This window comes from Anabrus simplex, chromosome 5 (assembly GCF_040414725.1).
Source record: "Anabrus simplex isolate iqAnaSimp1 chromosome 5, ASM4041472v1, whole genome shotgun sequence".
NCBI classification, from domain to species: Eukaryota; Metazoa; Arthropoda; class Insecta; order Orthoptera; family Tettigoniidae; genus Anabrus; species Anabrus simplex.
In genome coordinates this window covers 45848156-45874804 of record NC_090269.1, presented here as the reverse complement: position 1 = coordinate 45874804, position 26649 = coordinate 45848156, and the positions used below count along the sequence as shown (strand labels likewise).

The following is a 26649-nucleotide window of genomic DNA, read 5'->3' as shown; positions in this document are numbered from 1 at the left end:
CACTCTGTAGTATGGATTAGCCACTGCTTCACAGGCGTTCTGCCGTTGAGATTTTAACAGGCCTTATTTGTAATAGGATAGCCTAGTTGTACGGACATCCTACCCTTTTGTGATTTACGGCCTATTAAACTAACCCTTCACAGTTTCTATTTTCTATTCTTATGGCCGCTTAGCATGGGTTGGTGCCCCGGTAATATAGTTTTGTTGTGTTTTCTTTTTTTTTGGTAGTTGCTTTACGTCGCACCGACACAGATAGGTCTTATGACAATGGTGGGACAGGAAAGGGCTAGGAATGGGAAGGAAGCAGCCATGGCATTAATTACGGCACAGCCCCAGCATTTGCTTGGTGTGAAAATGGGAAACCATGGAAAACCATCTTCAGGGCTACCGACAGTGGGGTTCGAACCCACTATCTCCCGGATGAAGCTCACAGCTGCGCGCTCCTAACTGCACAGCCAACTCACAAATATAGTTTTGTGAGCTGAGAAAGTTAAAAAAGGACCAGTGTCGTTTATTGTAAAGTGCCAGTGCATTCTGGAACCCTTCCGGTTCTTTTCTTATTCCTGAAGTTCGGCCATGCAGAAACGGAAGCCCGTGCTTCCTGTGGTTTCCTTTTCTTTCGCTAATTACCTCCCTTGTGAGTTTAAGTACCTTCTAAGGTTTTTCTATTATGTAAATTTTAATGGTCTTCATGTTTGATTTGTATGTTTTATATTGTCCAGAACAATCTGGTACCCTATCTATTAGTTAAATGTTACAGACTTGTCTCCCAGTATTAATTAAAAGCTTTTAAAATGCTTCATCCTCTTAATTGTTATTAATTAGAAGCCTAAAATGCTTCATCCTGTTAATTGTTATTAAACTGAAGCCAAAATGCTTTATCTTGTTAATTGGGCTTAGTCCCTGCTGAATTTTGAACACTGACAGCTTAAAGCTATTTATCTTATTATATTTGAGTACCTTAATGTTTTCGTATTTATATTTTTGAAAGAAAAAAAAACACTTGAAATAATATTAAGGTGAAACTTGTAATACTTGTGCCATCTGTGTCCAGATCCAGGCCTGCACCCTTTCCCCCCCTGCTACCCGATAACAGCCAGAACAATTATTATTATTTGTGGGTTACTGTAGTCACGTCCTAGTTCGTGAACCATGGGCAATGGCTGAGTGGCCTAGTAAGTGGTCCTGAGAGTCGGGATACCAGTTGCTATGGAATGGGAGTGGGCATCTCGGACATATTCTGAGTCGTGGCCCTCCTTGTGCTCAGGTGGCTAGGACTACACAATTCACCGGTGGTCCATAACCCGTTAGAGGAGAGATCCTCACTTGGACTATGTGCAAGTAGGGCAGCATCCTGCTTCATGAATTTACCGAGCTCAGAACACTTTAAGCAAGCCTCGGACACATGGGAGTAATGGAGTCCTACTCCCATTTGACAGGTGAGGGACTCCTTGGAAACAACTTGGCGAACAAAATGGAATTCGATGGGGAGCTATCAATATTAATGGGGCTTATGGAAGAAAGAAGGTAGAACTGGCTGAGTCAGCAAAGATGAGGATGTGCTAGGAGTAAGCGATATTCAGGTAAGGGGAGATAATGAGGAAGAGATAGGAGATTATAAAGTGTACTTGACGGGTGTTAGAAAGGGAAGGGCAGAGTCTGGGGTAGGGCTCTTTATGAGGAATACCATTGCACGCAACGTAGTTTCGGTTCGGCACGTAAATGAGCGAATGATGTGGGTAGATTTGTCAGTGGGAGGAATTAGGACAAGAATTGTGTCCGTGTATTCACCATGTGAGGGTGCAGATGAAGATGAAGTTGACAAGTTTTATGAAGCATTGAGTGACATCGTGGTCAGGGTCAACAGCAAGGATAGAATAGTGCTAATGGGCGATTTCAATGCGAGAGTTGGGAATAGAACTGAAGGATACGAAAGGGTGATTGGTAAATGTGGGGAAGATATGGAAGCTAATGGGAATGGGAAGCGTTTGCTGGACTTCTGTGCTAGTATGGGTTTAGCTGTTACGAATACATTCTTCAAGCATAAGGCTATTCACCGCTACACATGGGAGGCTAGGGGTATCAGATCCATAATAGACTATATCTTAACAGACTTTGAATTCAGGAAATCTTTTAGAAATGTACAAGTTTTTCGAGGATTTTTCGATGATACAGACCACTATCTGATCTGTAGTGAACAAAGTATCTCTAGGCCTAGGGTAGAGAAAGTGAAATCTGTCTGCAAAGGAATAAGGGTAGAAAATCTCCAGGACAAGGAAATTAGACAGAAGTACATGGATATGATTAGTGAGAAGTTTCGAACAGTAGACAGTAAGCAGGTTCAGAATATAGAAAGTGAATGGGTGGCATACAGGGATGCTGTAGTAGAAACAGCAAGGGAATGCCTAGGAACAACTGTGTGTAAAGATGGGAAAAGGCGAACATCTTGGTGGAATGATGAAGTGAGAGCAGCCTGTAAACGTAAAAGGAAGGCTTATCAGAAATGGCTCCAAACAAGGGCCGAGGCAGACAGGGATTGGTACGTAGATGAAAGAAACAGAGCGAAACAAATAGTTGTTGAATCCAAAAAGAAGTCACGGGAAGATTTTGGTAATAACCTGGAAAGGCTAGGTCAAGCAGCAGGGAAACCTTTCTGGACAGTAATAAAGAATCTTAGGAAGGGAGGGAAAAAGGAAATGAACAGTGTTTTGAGTAATTCAGGTGAACTCATAATAGAGAGGTGGAGGGAATATTTTGAACATCTTCTCAATGTAAAAGGAAATTATCATGGTGGTGTTGCAAACAGCCAAGCTCATGGGGAGGAGGAAAATGATGTTGGTGAAATTATGCTTGAGGAAGTGGAAAGGGTAGTAAATAAACTCCATTGTCATAAGGCAGCAGGAATAGATGAAATTAAACCTGAAATGGTGAAGTATAGTGGGAAGGCAGGGATGAAATGGCTTCATAGAGTAGTAAAATTAGCGTGGAGTGTTGGTAAGGTACCTTCAGATTGGACAAAAGCAGTAATGGCACCTATCTATAAGCAAGGGAACAGGAAGGATTGCAATAACTATCGAGGTATCTCATTGATTAGTATACCAGGCAAAGTATTCACTGGCATCTTGGAAGGGAGGGTGCGATCAGTCGTTGAGAGGAAGTTGGATGAAAACCAGTGTGGTTTCAGACCACAGAGAGGCTGTCAGGATCAGATTTTCAGTATGCGCCAGGTAACTGAAAAATGCTACGAGAGGAATAGGCAGTTGTGTTTATGTTTCGTAGATCTAGTGAAAGCATATGACAGGGTACCGAGGGAAAAGATGTTCGCTATACTGGGGGACTATGGAATTAAAGGTAGATTATTAAAATCAATCAAAGGCATTTATGTTGACAATTGGGCTTCAGTGAGAATTGATGGTAGAATGAGTTCTTGATACAGGGTACTTACAGGAGTTAGACAAGGCTGTAATCTTTCACCTTTGCTGTTTGTAGTTTACATGGATCATATGCTGAAAGGTATAAAATGGCAGGGAGGGATTCAGTTAGGTGGAAATGTAGTAAGCAGTTTGGCCTATGCTGACTACTTGGTCTTAATGGCAGACTGTGCCGAAAGCCTGCAGTCTAACATCTTGGAACTTGAAAATAGGTGCAATGAGTATGGTATGAAAATTAGCCTCTCGAAGACTAAATTGATGTCAGTAGGTAAGAAATTCAACAGAATTGAATGTCAGATTGGTGATACAAGCTAGAACAGCTCGATAATTTCAAGTATTTAGGTTGTGTGTTTTCCCAGGATGGTAATATAGTACGTGAGATTGAATCAAGGTGTAGTAAAGCTAATGCAGTGAGCTCGCAGTTGCGATCAGCATTATTCTGTAAGAAGGAAGTCAGCTCCCAGACGAAACTATCTTTACATCGGTCTGTTTTCAGACCAACTTTGCTTTACGGGAGCGAAAGCTGGGTGGACTCAGGATATCTTATTCGTAAGTTAGAAGTAACAGACATGAAAGTAGCAAGAATGATTGCTGGTACAAACAGGTGGGAGCAATGGCAGGAGGTAACTCGGAATGAGGAGATAATGGCTAATTTAGGAATGAACTCGATGGATGAAGCTGTACGCATAAACCGGCTTCGGTGGTGGGCTCATGTGAGGCGAATGGAGGAGGATAGGTTACCTAGGAGAATAATGGACTCTGTTACGGAGGGTAAGAGAAGTAGAGGGGAACCAAGACGACGATGGTTAGACTCTGTTTCTAACGATTTAAAGATAAGAGGTATAGAACTAAATGAGGCCACAACACTAGTTGCAAATCGAGGATTGTGGCGACATTTAGTAAATTCTCAGAGGCTTGCAGACTGAACGCTGAAAGGCATAACAGTCTATAATGATAATGTATGTATATGTTGTTGTTATTATTATTATTATTATTATTATTATTATTATTATTATTAATGGGGATTGTTGCGTGATGAAAAGATGGGTGAATATGTGTATGTACTTCTTAAGTTGAATTCGTAAGTAATTAATGATATGCGTCACTAGAAATTGAGCTAGAATATTCTTCTAGTACCTGTAGTATTGTTTTACAAATTCATCAATTTATTTCGTCGACTTGTAGACAAATTAATTGTACATAAGTGTTTCATCATCCAGGATTTAGGTTATAAGTTGCTTTCAAGGAATATACGACATCAAAGAAAGGATCCTTCGCTGCCGCGGCTCAGTCACAGCCAGTTACATTCCTTTTCTGCATGATGACGGAGGCAGAAGTTCAGAGAGATTCGGTAGAGCTCTCTCTTTCGTGTCAGAATAGGAGTGCAAACGTACTTGAATGTGCCAGTATTGGGACACAGGATGTGACGCAAGTACCTAATGGGAGTAGTGAGGAAATAACAATGGAGCAACAGCGTAAAGAGGAGGAACATCTTGAGATTGCTAGGGCATTGGTGAAAAGCATTCTAGCTATTCCGCTTAAGAACCTTAAGTTGGAAATCCAGAATGGATTGCGAAAATTGGAGGAAGCTCTCGATGCTGGAGCAGCGTGCAGGACATCCTGGAAGAGAGCTAGGGAAAATCTAAAATAGGAACAAACAACCGTAGAGATAAATGAATTGCCTACGACACCGTTAGTGACGAACGGGGAGGAGAAAGATAAGGAGAAATGGGTCGAGATTTCCTATAAGAAAAAAAAAAAAACAAGAAGGAAATGAAGGAGGATAAAGATATCCAACCTTTAACAGATAAGGTAGATTCTGGCAGAATGGAGGTCATTGATAGTGGGAAAAAGCAAGATACGGCAGCCCTGAAAATGGTTTTCCGTGGTTTCCCATTTTCACACCAAGCAAATGCTGGGGCTGTACCTTAATTAAGGCCACGGCCGCTTCCTTCCAACTCCTAGGCCTTTCCTATCCCATCGTCGCCATAAGACCTATCTGTGTCGGCGCGACGTAAAGCCCCTAGCAAAAAAAAAAAAAAATACCAAGATAAACGGACCCATTTAATATCAAGGGATCGTTCTGATGCTGTCCTTATCAAACCAACAAACGGCAAGACTTTTGCAGATGTTTTGAAGGGTATTCAGAGTAAAATAAAACTGGAAGACAGTGGTGTGAGTATTCGATCTATTCGTAAAACTCAGGCGGGGCGATTCTTCTCGCTTTTAATAAAGACACACAAAACGAGAACAGGGACATTTTTAATAAATCTTTAAGGGATGTCCTTGGAACGGATGGCGATGTGAAGACTTTAACTCCCCGCACTACCTTGGAAATTCGGGACATGGACAGTATCACCACTGCTTTAGCTGTAGAGGAAGCTGTAAGACAGGATCTTCAGAATTTCGGAGGAGAACTGAAAGTCTCAATTAATAATCCGAACAGCAGAGGGCAAAAACTTGCTATCATTGAGATAGAAGATAAGGAGGGCCAGAAACTTTTAGATATGGGTAAAATTAAAATAGGATGGTTGGATTGTAGAATCCGAAAAAGGATCGTGGTATCTTGCTGCTTTCGATGTCTTTCGTATGGACACCATGCACGAAACTGCAAAGGTGCAGATAGAAGCAAAATTTGTTTTAAGTGCGGAAAAGCCGGGCATAGGGCTGTAGGTTGCAAAGCAAATCTGAAATGCATAATTTGCACAGACATTAACGTCGACGAAGCTAACTGAAATCATGTACTTGGCTCAAAAGCCTGTACAGCGTTTCGTGAAGCTCTCGAAAAGGCTAAAACTAGCAGTAAATGATGAAGGTTATTCAGGCAAATATGCACAGGAGTAGAACTGCCAATGATCTTTTGACGCAGATGACCTTTGAGATAGGAGTAGACGTATTACTTCTCAGTGAACCTTATCAAGACAGAGACCACCCAGGATGGTTTGTGGATAATTGTGGGACAGCTGCTATTTGGATACCAGATTTGAGTAGATGCCCAGTATCAAACCAAGGATGCGGAGACGGTTTTGTTTGGGTCCGCACTGGTAGATATACTTTAGTGAGCTGTTACTTTACGCCAAATGAGTCAGTATTTGAATTTCAGGCTTAGCTGAACGGCCTAGAGGACGTATTACAAGGTTTTGACAACGGTTTAATCGTGGCTGGTGATTTCAATGCCCAAGCACTAGAATGGGGTATGCCACAGTGTGACTCTACAGGGCGCCAAACTATGGAGATGGCCGCTAGGCTGGGTTTGACGGTCACTAATATTGGAAATGTGCCAACTTTTAGACGACCGGGCTGTAGAGGAACCATACCGGACGTGACTTTTGTATCTGAGGACATCGTATCGAATATCAATGACTGGCGGGTGATTGAAGAATACACGGGAAGTGATCACCAGTACATTACTTTTTGTATTCTTCCTGAAATTTAACAGATTAATATTACATCGTATGAACCAACGCGGTGGAATATAGAAAGTATGGACAAAGAAAAATTCCTTGCTATCCTAAGAAATGATAGTATAACAGAACAAATATGTTGTTATAAAAGGAAAGAAGCCGCTGAGAAATGTGTTAAGCTCACCATGGAGCTTATTCGGAGAGCACGTGATCTTTCCATGGCTCATAAAACATCATGAAACAAGAAGTGTTCAGCGTACTGGTGGACCAAAGATATTGCTGATCAGAGAAGACGTTGTCTGCAACTTAGACAGAAGGCACAGAGAGCACGAGTCAGCCAAGAAGACAACTCACTCACAGCTGAGTATAAGTCGGCGAAGAAAGAATTGAGAAATGCTATCAAAAAGAGTAAAGTCGACAAATGGTGGAAAATGGCTAAAGAAGTGGAAGACGATCCATGGGGTTTAGGATACAAGATCGTTATGAAGAAACTTGGAAGTTTCTCAAACCCGATCATGGACTCAAATGCAATGAAGGATATTGTGGATACATTATTCCCAGATCATCCTGAGAGGTCTGCTGATGATGATGACTTCATAGATGATGTGCCACTTTTTACATGAGAAGAATTGATGAGAGCGATTAGGTCCTTTAGAAATAAAAAGGCCCCAGGACCAGATAGTATTCCAGCAGAGATATTAAAGCTGATAGCAGATTTCTGTCCACAACTACTGCTGAAAATGTACAATAGCTGCCTGCTATCGGGGGTGTTCAGTGTTCGCTGGAAAACAGCTCGGCTAGTTTTAATAAGCAAAGGAAAATCTGGGGGCTATAGGCCTTTATGTATGCTGGATACTGCTGGTAAAGGATTAGAGAAACTTTTGCAGCCAAGAATACTTTCAGCAGTTCAACAAGCTGGGGACCTCTCTGATCGTCAACATGGTTTTCGAGGAGGGCATTCGACAATCGATGCAGTATGGGAAGTGTTGAATACAGCTAAAAGGGCACAAATGGGTAATCGTCACTCTCGAAAAGTGACACTCCATGTGACCTTTGATGTTAAGAACGCTTTCAACTCGATCAGTTGGAATGACATATTGGAAGCGCTTCAAAATACTTTCAAACTACCGGAGTATCTCATGCGCATACTGAGAAATTATTTGAAAGATCGTACTCTAGTATATCAAACGGCTCACAGCTGGTGCAGCACAAGTGTCCATCCTTGGCCCAAATCTGTGGAACATAGTGTATGATGGATTGTTGAGGTTAGAGATGCCAGAAGACACAATGCTAGTGGGCTATGCTGATGATATAGGTGTTTTGATAGTTGCTCGAAATTTGGAGTTGGCTCAGTTTAAGCTAAATCAAGTAATGCGACGGGTGAAAGATTGGATGGCGAATCACAGATTACAGCTTGCAGATCATAAAATAGAGATTGTTCTCTTGACAAGAAAAAGGATCACGACAGTCATTCCAATGTATATTGGACAAACAGAAATCGAAACGTCTAGAAGTATAAAGTTTCTCGGAGTGACACTTGATACCAAACTTACTTTTTGGGATCATATCGAATGGGTGACAGATAAGGCGGTGAAAACAACGATTGCGCTGAGTAGATTAATGAGCAACATTAAAGGTCCGAAGTCTAGCAAACGACGACTTCTGATGTCGATAGTTCACTCGACACTTCTATATGGTGCCAAAGTCTGGGCTGAATCTCTGAAGTTTGAAAAATACCAGCGAAGGATAGCTGTGGTACAGCGGAGATCAGCTTTGCGTATTACAAGCGCATATCGCACAGTATCCGAACCTGCAGTCCTTACGATAGCAGCGGTAGCACCGATTGATTTACTTGCCTTAGAGAGACAGGAAGTCTGGCGAACTCAAGGAGAGCTCGGAAAGAAGCGCGCTAAGGAGCTAGCTTATAGGCAACGAATGGAGCGGTGGCAGCAAAGATGGGAGGAAGATCCTCGAGGAAAATGGACTAAGCGGCTGATACCACGCCTAGCTGATTGGGTTGCCCGAGCTCATGGCGACATTAAGTTTTACATTACGCAACTATTGACGGGTCACGGATACTTCCGGAAATTTCTACATAGAGTAGGTAGAGCGAGCGACTCGGCGTGTATTTATTGAAATGATATAGACGATGTATTTCACACATTTTTCGTATGCTATCATTGGTCAACTCAGAGAAGATGTTTATATACTGAGCAAGGAGAGTTGACGCCAGAAACTATTGTGCAGGCGATGCTACGAAACCAAGAATCTTGGGATCAGATAGCAGTATATGTGGAAGGCATGCTGCGTCAGAAAAAGAGAGATATGAATGCTCATGAACGGCAGTAAAGAGAAATAAGGAAGAAGAAACCTGAGAAATTAGCACGACACCGCCCTGAAGTAATGCGAGAGCGGTTCCGGGGTGGAGATATACGTCGTGGGAAAAGGGTGTGTGGGTTTTAGTGAATAGGAATCTCACACGCTTGTGGAGTGCAGACCCTCACAAGCGTCTAATGAAAGATTTCCCACACTTCCCTCGTAAAAAAAAAAATAAAAATAAAAAAATAATAATAATAATAATTATTATTATTATTATTATTATTATTATTATTATTATTATTATTATTATTATTATTATTATTATTATTATTATTATTGTTGTTGTACCAGGAGGTACACCTCTACGCCGCGCATTCAAAATGAGCGTCTAAAATAACTCCTCTATCAATCAAATGTGAAACCAATAATACAACAAGTTGGAACTTTCATCAGAAGATGTCACCACCAAATATTTTGTAATTTTGTTATTATGCAGTTTCCTAACCTCAGTGAATGTCTACTTGTTTTGTTTGACATTCGCCAAGAAGTTTGGACTCTCTTCCACAGATGACACCACTAAAAACTATGATCATGCACCGTGGTGTGAAGTGAAAGAACCTATAATTTAAAGAAGTTTTGTTTTTCTGCTTTTTTAAAACTAATTGATGTTCATTTATTTTTGGGTTGGCAATATTTACCTTTCCTTTCCGCCAGTTTTGAATCCGACCCATCCCTAATTTCTGTAATTAATTTTCCACCCATCACATTCTTCTTCTTCTTATTCTTCTTCCATTTTGAGTGTAACTTTTAAACTGACCAATAAACATGAGTGGGTGTGGGTGTGGCTAGTTTAATCTTGAATGATCTTGAACTTTCCCCAAGGATTTATAAACTGCAGATTTTCTCGTTTCTTGGCCAATTGATTCTCATCTTACTAAGTGTGTGTGTCAAAGCAGACGGCCTCTTTCGTCAGGCAGCAGTACATCGACAAAGTAATGGCCACATAACATCTTTATTTCTTGCTAGCTCCGCAGTTTAACCTGAGGGAAAGGTACGAATCATTAACTATGTAACCTAGTTTTCCTAAAAATGTAACTTTCTGCCGGCTACTTGTACCTGTAAAAATGGTTAAGTTTGAAGTTTTTGAAAATATAACCTTCAGTTTAAGTTGTAAATTCAAATCTTGACATTGTAGTTAGACCCATTCACCCAGGCACCTTCTTTAACCTCTTTCTGCTCCACGGGTAACAGCGTAACAAGTGGTAGCAGAGCGTGGTTGAATGGGTATCAATTAAGCCCCTTTTGATGGCTAATCATAGTATCCGTTTCAAACTCTAAGAATTCTTGGTCGCTGGAAATTTTCTAAATTGGTAAATTTTCTTTCATCGTGTCCGGCCCTCGCAAAGTCCTCCACCCCGGCTACTTGCGCAAGGAGAATTTAATTTATGAATTACTTATCAGGAATGTTCAATCTGGAGGCACAGTTGCGGCAGATACCACCAAGCTTAAAGAGTCATTAGAATTACCTATTAGTATCCCAACTTTGGGGGAAAAGGAAACTCATGAGGCTCTCTCCACTATCACTGACAATACCAACGAGCTAGCTTCTGTAGTAAGTTTTTTTTAAGTAAGTGATCCATCTCCCAATCAACTTAAGAGAGTGCAGGCAAGATTGTTCCATTTTTATAACAGGGTGAGCGATCTAATGTCTCTGAAATTAAAGGAAGTTCATGGTAAGGAGGCAAGTAACCTTGTTGAACACCTTTCTAAAATGTCCAAGAAAGTCAATTGTTAACTGGGGCAGCTGCTCCCAAACCCACCAACCCACTGTGGTAAACATCGTAAGTGAGGATTATTCTTTCAAGGACGAAGAAAGCAGAAAATCTTTAGCAGCGCAACAAACATCTGCCCCATTAGGAAATGAGCCTGATTGTCGTACATCCATTCCACCATTCTTTTTAAATAATGCTGTGTCTGTAGCTTCTTCACCCCCTAGGCCAGGGATGGCAAACCTTTTCCAACTAGTGTGCCATTTGAAGACTGGTTTATTATTCTCAACTGTCTGCTGTGACACTTGTTATTTTCGTTTGTAATGATCACCTTACCCCCCCCCTCCCCCAACACCACCACCCCCAACACCATCACCATCACCACCGACTTCCATCCCTAATTCAAAATTGTGTTTCATGTTATTACTTGTATCTACATGTATACATTGTAAAATAATACATTTTATTGCATGTTTCGTGGTCGTATTTTGCCAGTACTGCAAAAATACTTACACTAGTAGCCATATCATTTATGTTAGGTTCACTTCTTGTCTTCAATAACATACGAGAAGCACTTAGATCTGAGGCAAAACGTCTTCTAACTGTTGACTTCACAACATTCATTGTAGAAAACAGCTGCTCGCAGGCGTATGCTGACCCAAACAAGATAACTAGCAAGTTTCGTCATGGCCCAAAACATTTGTGGCAGGCTGTTCCACTGTTCAAGTGTTATATTCTCCGGTTTCTGAGAGAATATTCACCATCAACAGCACACTCGATTTTTACCATTGCTTCACCAAGGTGTACGAATTTGTTTGCCCATGCACTGCTTTCTTGAAATTCACTCAACTCCATTTATAAACTGTCAATATCTAACCACTCAAAAAAAAAAAAATTGACATTAGGCCTAATATCACTCATCTGTGTAATGTGAGGTTGTGAAATAAAGTGTAGTTTCTCCAAATCTCGAAATTGGGATATTCTCTTGGCAACTATTTGTCTTACAAAATTGAAAACAATAAACAGTTACTCACGAAGAATAATTACGCGATGCTGGCAACCACACACATGCCAAACTTCACTAATCGAAGATCAAAGCGAATGGCTCGTTCGCCGCGTCTGACGTTTATTTCACTTGGCTTTCGGACCTATTAATGTTGCAGTGTTGCCATAATACACGTCCGAATGGAAGTAGAATTTATATTTTCAGTATTTATTGCTTAATTCTGAAACACTATGACAATACGATGCACGAGATACATATAGTTTCTAGTACAGGACGTACATAAAAATATTACGGTAATATGTGCATGTGGTGTGCCACCGAAATCGTATGGCATAGGTTCGCCATCCCTGCCCTAGGCCATTACCTATTATGTCACCCGCGTTCAGTAGTTTGCCTCATCCTTTGGCTATGTTGCTTTGGGGAATTTCTAAGTTTTCTATAAATTCTACTAACGAGGTCATTTCTTTCTTAAGGTTTTTAGTTGAATTTCAAGATCACGCACTTGTGTTTTCTCTCTCTCATTCCCAAATTCTTCAAATTATTTACCCTTACTCCATAGGTGTCCTCTCGGACAAAATAGTCAGAGCAATAGCCGATCAATCTTCTATAGAAGACTTTCACGCACATCTGCTGGCTAACTTCATTCTGCCTCGAGCAATGTCATCATTAATTCAAAAGTACTATTCCAGAGTACAGCGTCTGGATGAAAACCTGGCAGACTTCATCCAAGATATTAAGTTTTACACAAGGGTATTCGTTATTCATTTCCCTGAAGATCAAGTCGTACAGACCATTGCTGAAGGGATTTCTCGGCCCTACAGGTCGTATTTATGTTTCGCGTCCCGTCCTCAAACTTTTGCGGAATTAGAGGCTATGACTGTCTCAATCGAAGTAGTGTGGTATGCCGACACCTTACGAGTCGCTAAGGAGACTCCTCCGTCTTCTAGTAACTTTCGGCCTCAACCTCGACGAACTTTCACCATCCGCAAATGCTATGCTTTTGGGTCATCAGATCATCTGCATAACAAGTGCCCCATAATAAAATCCAGTGGGACAAAGAATGAGGCAGGGTCATCACAAGGATGTTTCAAGTGCGGCTCCTTTACTCATATCGCCAAAAACTGCCCTAATGCCAATAGCACCCCCTCCTGCTCAACATCTGGTGCAATCTCCACGTACTCCAACAATCAAAAGTGACTAGCGTTATCGGCCGAGTCAGCAGGTTCATTTTTCCAAAGCTCAGCCCCCGTTAAACCCAGCGAAAGCTCGGGTAAGGATAAGAGTTCTTCTAATGTATCATTTGATGGTCCTAAAGAATGCCTTAAGATCGCGGCGGAGATCTCCGCACTTGTACCATTTCTTAAGATTGAGTTGAATAGTGAATCCGTTACCGCTCTATTGGACCCAGGGAGTATTTGTTCCATTATTTCAGCTGAATGGTATTCAAAATTAAAGTCTGTCTGTAAATTTTCTGATTATTGTTTGTCTTCGGTCCAATGTGTTTTGGCTAATTCTTCTCCCTTAGAAATTTTAGGGTTTATCTTTGCCAAAATTTGTATTTCTAAATTTACTTGGAAAATAAAAACACTTGTTTTGTCCCATAATATTAGGAGCAGACAACATGTCTCATACCGGTCTAGTGCTTGACATTCAGAGCAAGTCGTGCACTTTCAAATTTGCTAATAATCGTAAAATCCCTTTGGTTAAGTGTAATTCTGTATCATGTTCATCTGTTTCACCAATCCAGGATGAGATGTTGTTAGACTTTAGACATCTACCTGAGGAGCAGGCTGATAGTATTTGTAAGTTGTGTCAGTCGTTTCCGGATGTATTTTCCGATACTCTTGGCATTACTGACCTTATTGAATACAAGATTGAGGTTACGGATTCGATCCCCGTTAGGTTTCCTCCTTATAGGCTATCTCCTCCCAAAATGAAGGCTCTTAAAGAGATCATCGACCAGATGTTAAAAGATGGTATTATTTGACCTACCAAGTCAGCGTATTCATCGCCCATTTTCCTGGTGCCGAAACCCCAAGGTGTGCCTCTTCCCGACCTTCACTCTTGTTTTTCATGGTTTCGGACGTGCCACTGACACTGGGGTGTATGCAGATGAACTTATCAGAAGCCTTAATGGGCATATCCCACTCTGATGAGTCTAGTGTCAGACCTAAGACGAAACGCTGGTTAATAGAGCAAACGCCTGAAAAGCCTTACATCTGATCTGTTTTTTAGATGCTCTATTGGTGAAAAATATCTAATTCCCTCCATGGGAACTTAGAATTTTCCACATCTAACAGCTTTTGCCATGGATTGGAACTTGTACAGTACAGTACAGTACTTGTACAGTACAACCGTGTGCCTTTCAGGCTCCCCACGGGGGCAGCTGTGCTCACCAGACTGCTAGATAGGGTCTTCTCCGACATCAAATTTGAATACCTGTACCATTATCTTGATGATGTCGTCGTCTTTCCTGAGACCTTTGAAGAAAACCTTGATCATCTAAAGAGGTCCTTAACTGCCTTTGTAAGGCAGGGTTGACTGTGAAGTTATCTAAGCTTTTGCTAAACCTTCCATGTCATTCCTAGGGCATATTGTGTCGCCCGATGGTGTTTCGATCGATCATTCTAGGACACAGGCCATCCGTGATTTCAAACCTCCTAAGGACATCAAACATATTGCCAGGTTCATCGCCATGGTGAATTTCTTCAGGAAATTTATTCCCAACTTCGCTAACAGAGCGGTGCCCTTGAACTTACTCCGTAGGAAAGGCGTCAAATTTGAGTGGGGGCCGTCTCAACAAGCCGATTTTGAAGATATGACATTAGCTCTTCGCAACGCCCCTGTCCTTGCTATGCCTGCTTCTTCAAGAAACTGAACTCGGAAGACGACCCATCGCCTATGCATCTAGGACACTATCAGCTCAAGAAGCCAAATATTCCATCTATGAACTTGAGGGTTTGGCAGTCTTATTTGCATTAGAGTAGTTCCGCCTCTATCTGGAACATGTCAAGTTCGACCTGGAAACGGATAACCAAGTCTTAAGTTGGGTCTTAGCTAGGCCGCGACGTACTGGTCGTATAGTCCGTTGGGCCATCAGGATTTCTGCCTTCCAATTTGATGTTAGGCATATCAGAGGATCCGAAAATGTTGTTGCGGATGGACTAAGCTGCATGTATGGTCATGATGTGGAGACCTCCGAACAGGAAGATAGTTCCTTTCTTCCCGCGCCCATACATTTGGGTGTTAATGCCATTCTAACTGATGCCCCCATGTTGTTTAGGGATATTGAAAAATATCAACGTGAAGATCCTGTGCTGGCCCCTATTATCGAAACCCTTTCTTCTGGGGAACATGTCATCCCTTATGTGTTGAGGAACGGGGTTTTATGTTGCCCGTCGAGTCATGATCAAAAGATGACAGTTGTGGTTCCAGCTGTTCTTGTACCTATGATTTTCAAGTACTATCATGAGACCCCATTCGGGGGCCATTTAGGCATCTTCAAAACTCGAGAAAAGAACTGAGAGATGTTCATTTGGAAAGGTACGGACGGCGAAATTCGGGAATTGGTAAAAGTGTGTAAATCTTGCTTGCTTAGTAAGCCCACCTTGTCCACCAAGCTAGGTCTATTATCTTGTCATCAAGCGTCCCGCCCCATGGAGCGCCTCTATATAGACTACATCGGGCCCTTCCCCCAATCAAAGGGGAACGCCAACAAATTCATTCTCATGTGTGTAGATGGTTTCATTAGGTTTTCCTGGTTATTTCCAACTAAGCTGGCTACCACTCAGTTCACCATTTCTTGTTTAAATACCATCTTTGCTTCTTTTGGGCCTTGTCAATACATAGTTTCTGATAATGCTAAAGCCTTTACCTCCAACCTCTTCCGTAAATTTTGTTTTGATCTGTCCATATCACAGGTAACTACTTCGGCGTATTATCCTCAACCATCTCTGGCTGAGCGGGTCAATCGTAATCTTAGATCAGCTCTCATCGGTTTTCATCATGAAGATCATTCCAGGTGGGATACGTCCCTTCATTGGTTGGCCTTTGCTTTGAATTCGGCAGTTCATGAGTCCCATAAGTTCACTCCAGCTTCTCTGATGTTTAAATTTTTGCTTTGGTCACTTAATGATATCCTTCCAGAGACAATAGATTCCGATAATATTAGAGATCTATGGAAAAAGGCTAAGCACAACCTGAAGGTTTCTCATGAAAAAGTTAGGGAAAGATATGATTGTGGACGGAGGCCCACCAATCTAAAAGTCAGAGATCAAGTCATGGTTAGGAATTTTGTTCCCGTGGGCAAGCTTGCCCCCAGATTTCATGGGCCATGCATTATATTGGATTTTCTGATTCCCGTTACATTATTAGTGAGCAATCCAGCCACAGAGAGGATCTTTAGAGTCCACCTCTCTCAGGTTAAACCTGTATAATTAGTTTTTTTGATATTCATAGCCGCTAAAATTTAGCAGGAGTTTGAAGGATATATTTTTTAAAAATAATATCTCGAGGCCTTCCACCCCGATTATGCTATTATATTTTGTATATGATCTGTATGTACGATCTTCTCCTCTGGCTTTTCTGCTGTCAATTCCTAAGTGGCCATTACCAAGCCCCCATCTCCTGCATATCCACACCATTGGCATACAAGCACTTTCCACGCCGCCCGCCCCTTAGCATCACCAATAAAGATCGTACTCTCAAGGCTCAGGCAACACCTTTCTGTCGCCGAGATCTTACAGTTTCAGTGCCCCCTCAGCTGGCTGCTGCCGTACTGTAACATCTTGTGAGGGACACAAGAGAGAAGAAAGGACCCTCTTCACTCTAGTAAGGCCTCCTTGTGAACGGCGCGCCGGAGTCCATCTCCTGGCAAAGGCTGAAATGCACATCTGGGGACTGTACATATACTTCTAATCTGCGGCGTCCTTCACCACGACTACCCCTCTCATAGTACCAGGAGAGGTGTATCTGAGAGTACTCAGGGGGTCCGGGCGACTTTCACCTGGGTATCTTGATTTATTAGTTTCACCTGGGTATCGGCAAGCGGCGGCAGGTCTGGCCGTCAAATCTATCGACATGTATTTAACATTCTACGATAACAAGGACACTCTTAAAGCTGGAGTAAAACAAGTTATACCCATCTACTTCAAAAATGGACTTAGAAATTTTCTTCAACTTGAAATAATCTTTTTGTCAAAATTCTTCTGTGTCACCCCAAGGAAGGACATTTGGGGGGGGGGGGTCTGTAGCAGGAGGTACACCTCTACGCGGCGCATTCAAAATGAGCGCCTAAAATAACTCCTCTATTAATCAAATGTGAAACCAATAATACAACAAGTTGGAACTTTCATCAGAAGATGTCACCACCTAAATATTTTGTAATTTTGTTATTATGCAGTTTCCTAACCTGAGTGAATTTCTACTTGTTTTATTTGACATTCGCCAAGAAGTTTGGACACTCTTCCACAGATGACACCACTAAAAACTATGATCATGCACCCTGGTGTGAAGTAAAAGAACCTATAATTTAAAGAAGTTTTGTATTTCTGTTTTTTTTTTAAACTAATTGATGTTCATTTATTTTTGGGTTGGCAATATTTACCTTTCTTTTCCGCCAGTTTTGAATCCAACCCATCACTAATTTTTGTAATTAATTTTCCACCTATCACATTCTTCTTCTTCTTCTTCTTCTTCTTCTTCTTCTTCTTCTTCTTCTTCTTCTTCTTCTTCTTCTATTTTGAGTGTAAATTTTAAACTGACCAATAAACATGAGAGGGTGTGCCTAGTTTAATCTTGAATGATCTCGAACTTTCCCCAAGGGATTTTCTCGTTTCTTGGCCAATTGATCGTCATTTTACTAAGTGCGCGTGTCAAAGCAGGAGGTGGGCGGCCTCTTTCATCAGGCAGCAGTACATCGACATGGTAATGGCCACATAACATCTTTATTTCTTGCTTGCTCTGCAGTTTAACCTGAGGGAAAGGTCCGAATCATTGACTAACCTAGTTTTCCTAAAAATGTAACTTTCTGCCGGCGAAGGTAAAAACTTCATAAAATCTTTAACTGTAAATCGGGGATATAGAGTGAAGTACCCTCTCGAGCTCCCCTTCAGCTTGGTTTGAGGTGCCAAGTTTTTGTAACCTTTCGTGTCTGCAATGTATTAAAGTGATTTCCATGCGTGATACCTCAGTAGTTTGGGAATAGCCCCTGTTTCGTCGGCCAAGCGCCCTATAAGTTTAACATTTTTGGAGCCTAGTCTTCGCCTCCATTCAAATTGTACTCGGGCCGTTTATTTAACCTGTTCTTTTTCACTAAGGCCCTGTAGGTTGGGTACTAGATACCTCTGTGTAATAAGATTTCTATTTGTAAATAGTGCCTTGTAAGGCCAGAGATTATCAGATTTTCATGCAATGTTGCCTTGAGTAGGCTTGAGAAACTGAGAGCCTGTTAGCTCTTTTTCAAAGTTTTTGTATGATTAATGAATGCCTCTTGAAGGCTAGATGTTGTAATGTTGAGAGCAAGTGCTCTCTGAATTAGGGGATTTCTGCCCTGGTATAAATTTGTGCTCTTTGGTAAATTTGAGCTAGTAGCTCAGCAAATGTAAAGCTAGGGGCTTAAAGCCCAAAGTGTTAAGATTCTGTATCTTGGATTTTTCCCCATCTTGTTTAATGATTGCTACTTGTACCTGTAAAAATTTTTAAGTTTGAAGTTTTTGAAAATATAACCTTCAGTTTAAGTTTTAAATTCAATTCTTGACATTGCAGTTAGACCCATTCACCCCGGCACCTTCTTTAACCTCTTTCTGCTCCACGGGTAACCACGTAACAATAATTATTATTAATAATGCATTTCAGATATTGAGGGGGAAAAAATATTGAACCCTTGCCCATACAGGCCGTTACCGACCTTGGCCTGCTAAGCAGACTACTGCCTAGCTTTATGGTCAACAGGTATTGGAATATCACATTTCCAGTATTTCAAAAACCTGCTCACCTACAGCTACTTCAAGGAGAAAACCTGTTATTAATGTTAGGAAATGATTCTTATTTTACTTTGTTACAACTTTCCCTAACCCAGAAAATCTATAATTATTATTAGGAAATAGTTTTTATTTTACCTTGTTACAACATTCCTTACCGAAAGTTAACAATAATATTGTATAGGTAAACAATTTCATACAGATTTCTGGTAAATAACAACAGAACCTACCTAGCATCACACGCTGTGCTAGCTCCACGTAGGGTCGTAACCTTTCCAATTAGCAGTAGGGGCAAGATATACCCGTCGCCCCTTATACATAAAACTAACAACTCCTCGATAGCCCGTTCGCGGGACTCCACTCTGAAAAATAAGAAAAACACTATTAATTTCTTCTTACAAAATACAGTATAAGCAATTTATATTACGAGACTTGTCGAATCATCACTGGTTGCCTGCGACCTACGCCTTTGGAAAAATTGTACTGCCTTGCTGGGATTGCACCTCCTGACATTTGTTGGGAGATAGCGGCAAAGAGCGAGAAGAAAAGGTTGATACATCTGAATCTCACCAGCCAACTTGTCCACGTTGACTTCCACGAAAAATTTCCTCAGAACAACAGAGGTTCTAATAATAATGTTATTTGCTTTACGTCCCACTAACTACTTTTTAAGGTCTTCGGAGACGCCGAGGTGCCGGAATTTAGTCCCGCAGGAGTTTTTACATGCCAGTAAATCTACCGACAAGGGGCTGTCGTATTTGAGCACCTTCAAATACCACCAGACTGAGCCAGGATCGAACCTGCCAAGTTGGGGTTAGAAGGCCAGCGCCTTAACCGTCTGAGCCACCCAGCCCGGCTAAACAGAGGTTCTCATAGGGATTGCACACCAAGCCCGAATTTGTAAACGGCGAGGGAGGTTCAATCGCTCAGAAGAATGGCCGACTCCAATCGAAGAACTCCCTCCTGGTCATACAGAAGGTTGGCTAACATGGAAATCTCTTGATAGATTGCACTCAGGTGTTACAAGATGCAAGTCTAATCTGTTGAAGTGGGTTTTCATGTAGACTTGTCGTTATGTGATTGTGGTTCTTCACAGAAAATGCCTCACCTTCTCCCATGCAAACTGTGTTCAACTTCATGTACTATGGAAGACCTCATGCAAGCAACACCTGAGTCCCTGTAAGTGGCTAACGATTGGTCAGCAACCATATAAGATTGTTCTTCTGCCAAGCAGCATCTACTTTTCCAAGCACCGTGCTCAACAGGAAGTCACCTATAGAGTCCAAATCTATCACATTGGGACCTCTTTTCTTGTTTTTTCCCTTTTATGTTATCATTGTTATTGTTATATATTTGTCTTTTGGTAGTACAGTTTACATTTATATGTATATATTAGTGCTTCTGATATAACAAATAAATAATTACGTACAGCAATGTATTCATTCCTGATCCGGTTAAGATTTCTGATTAACAAAAAGACTGAGTGTATTCACAAGTCATAAGAGCTGCTATCTACTCATAATGGCAGTTGTAAAAGTAGGCAAAATACATCAATGTAAAGTAGCAACATAGCACAGAATAATAACCTAAATACCTGCTTGGGGCCGATGACCTCGATGTTAGGCCACTTTCAACAACACGCAGCAGCATCATCATCAAATACCTGCTTATTTAAACTGTAAGGTAAATCACAGAAAGAGAAGCTATTATTTGATTGGAAACAAATTTATCTGTCTATTAATTTTACATGGTCAGTATCATTTAGACTAAGATGACCACACATGTCCCCTAATTTATACATTTCTCTCCAGAATGTAATTGGCTTTAAAATTCTTACATCTTATTTCCACTTTTTAGCTCAAGAAGCTAATCTTAATATGTCAATAGACATTGGACCAGCAAATGGCACGTGTAACTGTCGCCAGATGGGTCAAAGATCACACTTATCATTAATCAATATTCTAGTATATAAGTAGTTTGAAGTGATTCACTATAAAAGAGCACATGGTTCATGTATACATTGTATTTGCACTTTAACAAAAGTTTTCTTGAGCCTGTGAACAAAATGTCATGTCAAAAGAGGAAAAACCATAAATGTACTGTAAATGTTATAAGAATTTGTGCTCCTGGGAAGAAGAGAGGAATTGATGAATACTTTCTAAACATCGCGTAATTTCTTTTCTTCACTAATAGATATTTTTAAAATTTGCTTTGCGTTGCAACAACACAGACAGGTCTTATGGCGACGATGGGATAGGTGTGGGAAGAAAGCACCCATGGCCTTTAACGTACAGCGCCAGCATTTGCCTGGTGTAAAAATGGGAAACCATGGGAAACCATCTTCAGGGCTGCCAACAGTGGGGTTCAAAACCACTATCTCCCAAATGCATGCTCACAGCTGCACAACCCTAACCACAAAGCCAACTCGCTTGGTTTTTCACCAATAGCAACAGCAGAACTTATGTTATTAAAAAGGTGGTAACAATACATCATATATGTTGCGTGCCCCTAGGGTTACTCCAAAGTACCTGTTTATCTCTAAAGTATATTACCAAATACAAATACCACAGGAAAATACTGATTATGAAATATATCTGTAAACACCTTATGAAAAACTATATCTTATCTTGTCATGAAGAATTCATAGAATCTGTTTGCTCGAGGAGAACCTGGAGACTGAGATCCTTACTCTTGCAACCATCTTGTTCCTTGTAAGGCTTTCAATATATAGTCAATTCATTAACATTATTTCTTTCCATCAAGCATTCAGTTGACACACTTCCACAAATAATACTTCCAGTTTCACTTGGTACACTGACACTACTACAAATATTCTTGATTAGGAACTTTTCCATTTTAACATTTTATTATGAAGTGAACTGTAGCATTTGATACAAGACTGTGCTTTCACTAAGAGACAATGGTCAATAACTGACATTTCCCAGTTAAGTATAAAATATGACACAACATGAATATAATACACAAGGATTCTGAATGTGTGCCTTGTCTTCCTATAATTAGCTGTATCTTAAACTAAGAATCTTTACCTTACATAATACAGCCAACATCACTTCACTAATTTCAACATGTCAATTCACAAGCAGAGTATAAGATTTCAATAAATTAAGGGCCCTGGAACTGCTACGGTAGCTGTGAAGGCCCTTCAGGAACTCTGAAAAATGGTGGCAAAAGGGGCCCTGGTTAAGATCCAACAGGCCGTTATGCATGTTAGGTACCAAAATGAGTAAAAAAAAAAAAAAAAATGCAATGTAAATGTAAATCTTATAGCAGTTGTATAGTATTATTTGAAGTGATTCCACATACTGTATATGAGTTGATTATGTGTGTAAGTAATGAAGATATTAGTAGAATTTTGTAAATAATATGAATTTATTAAGGATGAGCTGGCTGTTTCACAGTATAAGTTTTGAATAGATTAACACATGCAGGTGAGCTTATCAGAAGCATACACCCAGCGTCAGTGGGCAGGGTCTGACACATCCCACTCTGACGACTCTAGTGTCAGACCTAAGACAAAACGCTGGTTAATAGAGCAAACGCCTGAAAAGCCTTACATCTGATATGTTTTTAATCTTAATGTTATCGGTTAAAATGGATCAATATCGGATTATGTACAAAATTTCAAGCCACCTTTGATGCCGTTAACAAAAAAAAGTTTACAAAATAATTGAGTGTGAAAATGTTAATATAATGGAATGTTACCTCAAATGCAAAATCTTCATTGCATAAAACTTACCATGTCATAACTCTTATTTTATATTCACTATATTTGTAATTTTTTCACTGTGGGTAAAGTAACATTTCAGCTCGACGCAGATAAGTTTGCTTTTAAATTTAAATGATAAGAACATGCACTATTTGTGTTTCTTTTCAGTCATGTTCAGAGATTTTTTATGTGCAGGCACGAAAAAGTCAGTCACTGGCCAACTTCTTTGCTACTGAATTTGCATGGGGGATCAAAGTGAGGCAAATGGTCTTCAGTCATGGAAGTTATTTTTAAAACAAACCCCAAGTTCTTATCTCGCTTAGTTCTCAGTTTGTGACAGGAAGAATGTCTCCTTGAGTTTTGGCTTCGCGCGTGACTCGACTGGCTGGCTTGCTGTCTGGCTGCCTTGACTGCCGGTACAGATCTCCCAAACATACGCTCTCCAGACAGTCGCATGCAATGTCGTGTTTTGTTATAGTTGGAGACCTTTGTCTACCCTGATTGTTTTTAAATTCGCTTCTCAACAAACAATTTTTTCGATTTCTTTGATTGATTGGTTTAATTTGTTTGTACTTCCATATACAGTATACTCATTTCAAGATTCATGCCACCTATAAGACGCGGGCGGAGCAACTTCGGTCGAAGAACTCAAATGCTACAAGCCAAGCTAATTTTCAGTCTAATCAGACTGCACAATAACGTGAAGAGTGAAATGAAACTAAAAGGATTCGGATATCACAAACCTGTGTAGCGCGTCGTTTAGCTAATAATCTTCCAAGTTTGAATCGAGCTGCTTTCAGTTACAATGTTTCAATTGACTACAGTGCCTACCAATGCATTGCTATTGGATCTATGAACTCAGTTTGCCAAAATTGTTAGGCATTGAAATACAAAAATGAAGCCGCTGGACTGTGTTGCACAAATGGCAAAGTGAAATTAGTGCCATTGATTCCACCACCGGATCCATTGTACTCATTGGTTTCAGGAACAGGAACAGATACCACAGATTCCATACATTTCCTTACAAATATCCAAAATATAACAACTGCTTTCGAATGACTTCATTTGGGGCAACAAATGTACTTCGGGACAATTTCATGCCAACTTTCAAGGTGACATAAGTTATAACTGTACCGGGAGGTACACCTCTACGCCGCACATTTAAATCTTGCGCCTAAAGGAACTCCGCTACTGGAGGAACTGTGAACTTGAAACTAGACCTACTTAAACCTTTGCTCACAAGATGTCACCACTAAAATCTGATGGAATTTTGTTATTGTGAAGTTTCCTGTACTGTGTGAATTTCTACTTGTTTTGTTTGCCCTTCATTGGGAAGTTTGGACATTCTTCCATAGATGTCACTGCAAAAAAAACTATGATCATGCACCCTGGTGCGAAGTGAAAGAACTTTTGATTTAAAGAAGTTTGGTATTCATAAGTTTTTTTTTACTAATTGGTGTTCATTTATTTTTGGGTTGGCAATTTTGATCTTTTCTTTCCGCCAGTTTTGAATCTAGCCAATCCCAAATTTCTGTAATTAATTTTCACATAACATCTTTATTTCTTGCTAGCTCCGTAGTTTAACCTGAGGGAAAGGTCCGAATCTTTAACTATGTACCTAGTTTTCCTACAGATGTAACTCCTGCCAGCTAATGTAAAAACTTCTTAAAATCTTTAATGGTAAATCGGGGATAGAGAGTGATGTACCCTCTCCAGCTCCCCTTCATATTGGGTTTGAGGTGACTACGTTTTGTAACTGGTTTTCTTCCCTTTCGTATTGTCTTAATTTATTCTTACACGAGTCACCTCCATAGTTTGGGAATAGCCCCTGTTTCTTCGGCCTAGTGCCCCTTAGGTTTTACGTGTTCATATTTAGGAGTGCAAGCATTCGCCTCCTTTCATTTTGTGATCGGGCCATTTATTTAACTGTTATTTCTTTTTACACGAAGGCGCTATAGGTTGGGTACGAGATACCCCTGTTTCAATTTGTAAGTTGGGCCATGCAAGGCCAAAAGGTGTAAGATATTTTTGGTGTTGCCTTGAGTAGGCTTGAAAACTGAGAGCCTGTTAGCTCTGTTCCAAAGTAAGATTACTGTATGCCTCTTGAAGGCTAGATGTTGTATCTTGGGAGCAAGTGCTCCATGAATTTAGGGGATTTCTGCCCTTTGAACAAATTTATGCTCGTCTGTAAAATTTGAGCTGGGAGCTCAAAAATTTTAAAACTAGGGGCTTGTAGCCTAAGGGTGTTAAAGTTCTGAAATCTTGGATTTTTCTAAGTCTTGTACCTGAAATGTCATTGTTATCTCACTAAGTGAAAAGTTGAAGTTTGTTGTTTTTCGAAAATATAACTTTCAATTTAAGTTTTATTTATTTATTTATTTATTTAGTCTGATCCAGGACACCCTAGATTTGCCATAAGACACAGAATAATACACAATAACAATTTTGAGGGAAGATAAAAAGATTAATGTTAAAAAAAATGATAGGTTACAATTAACCATGTTAAATGGCATGAACTCCATATAAATGGTGACGAAGAATCGAAACGGAGTACTTGATGAGTGAGACGACTATCTCATCTTGTAGGCTTCTCGCTAGTTTATATTTTTGTCGCCATGTGACGAAAGATTTGGGATTTGTTCCCCTCGCGCCAAAGAAAAGTCCAGTCACCGTAATTTCTTTAAGGTTATACGACTCAAGAAAGAAAGGGATGGTTGGATTATAGATATCCTTTTTCTCATTGTCTACGTCAGTCGGCTGAGAGGCTGAAGATTCAAAGCGTACCATAGGATCAATAATTTCTGCTTCGTTCCTCCGTCTGTCAATCGCTATAATATCAATCCTGCGAGTGCTGCCTCCTTCGGCGAGGCAGTGGACTTCTTCGTACACTTCTAGATTTTTGAGACGAAGAGCATTAGCAATCAGGTTTCTGATGATGTTATGGCGTTTGATCCTAAGCAGTTCTCCTTGAGGGCAACTCCCCAGCACATGTGGTAAGGTTTCATACTCACTGCAGTGTCTGCAGTGGCCTGTGCTGGTAGAACGTCCCGGCAGAGTACGTACTGGTGCAACCATCGCTGTCATCTTCAACATCTCCCTCCATTCTGAACAAGTTAAACCATCTCTTCTGGTAACCCAAGAATTAGCAGCAGGAACTTGAGCAAATAACTCAACACCTCTTCCTTTTTGTGGATATGCACACCAAGCTTCAAATTCGCGTGTTCTAAGCATATCGCGCAGTTGTCTAACAGATTTCGTTGATGTCTCTTCATTGAGTTGAAGTTCAGATAGGCAGCGAGTTTTTATTGCTGTGAAATTTCGAACAGCATTTACGTGCGAATCATTCACAGCTTCTAGCTTAAGATTGATGTTCAGCTGTTGAAGGTACGCTTCCCAAGTAGCGCGCATTAGTGCTAACCCTTTACATTTGTGGCTCGAATATATCATACTTGTCGGTGTGTCACTCGGAAGTTGTAGAATTTCTTTAAGTGCGCCTCTGATCATGTTGTCGGCTTTTAACAGACTTGATTTGGGAATTAGTTAGACCCATTCAACCCGGCACCTTCTTTCACCTCTTCTGCTCCACGGGTAACTCCGGAACAATAACAAACGGGTAACTCCGGAACAATAACAAACAGACTTATCCCCCATATTGCTTTCTTTTAACATATAACAAACTTATCCCCCGTATGCTTTGTTTATTTTATTTTATAGTTTTTGTGACAAATATAATAAACCTGTCCTTCTTAATTTACAGATACAAGGCCAAGTATATCACAGAGCAGTTTCACTCTTGCCGGTGTTAGATGGTGACTACAAATTCCTCCAAATTTATTTCATGGGCAATTCAATACAAGAAATTGATTTGCGTTGTGCACATAACAGTTCAGTGAAGAGGTCTATTGTAGAACAATTACAAACTTTCTTTCATCAACACAATCAGTTGATTACATTGTTCAAAACTGCACTAGACCTCATGCCATCTGATAATCACAAAATTGTAATCAGAGCTG

General features: G+C 40.5%; 1 protein-coding gene across 2 annotated transcripts in view; it reads right to left on the bottom strand.

The window, feature by feature from the left end:
- The window catches only part of Mgat1 (alpha-1,3-mannosyl-glycoprotein 2-beta-N-acetylglucosaminyltransferase), a 167263-nt gene that overhangs the window by 13993 nt on the left and 126621 nt on the right, over window positions 1–26649 (bottom strand). For both annotated transcript variants that reach the window (XM_067146872.2, XM_067146873.2), the window contains exon 11: window positions 19140–19271. In XM_067146872.2, the coding sequence (XP_067002973.2) occupies window positions 19158–19271 (114 nt within the window). In that variant the 3' untranslated portion in view covers window positions 19140–19157. The remainder of the gene's footprint in view (window positions 1–19139; window positions 19272–26649) is intronic.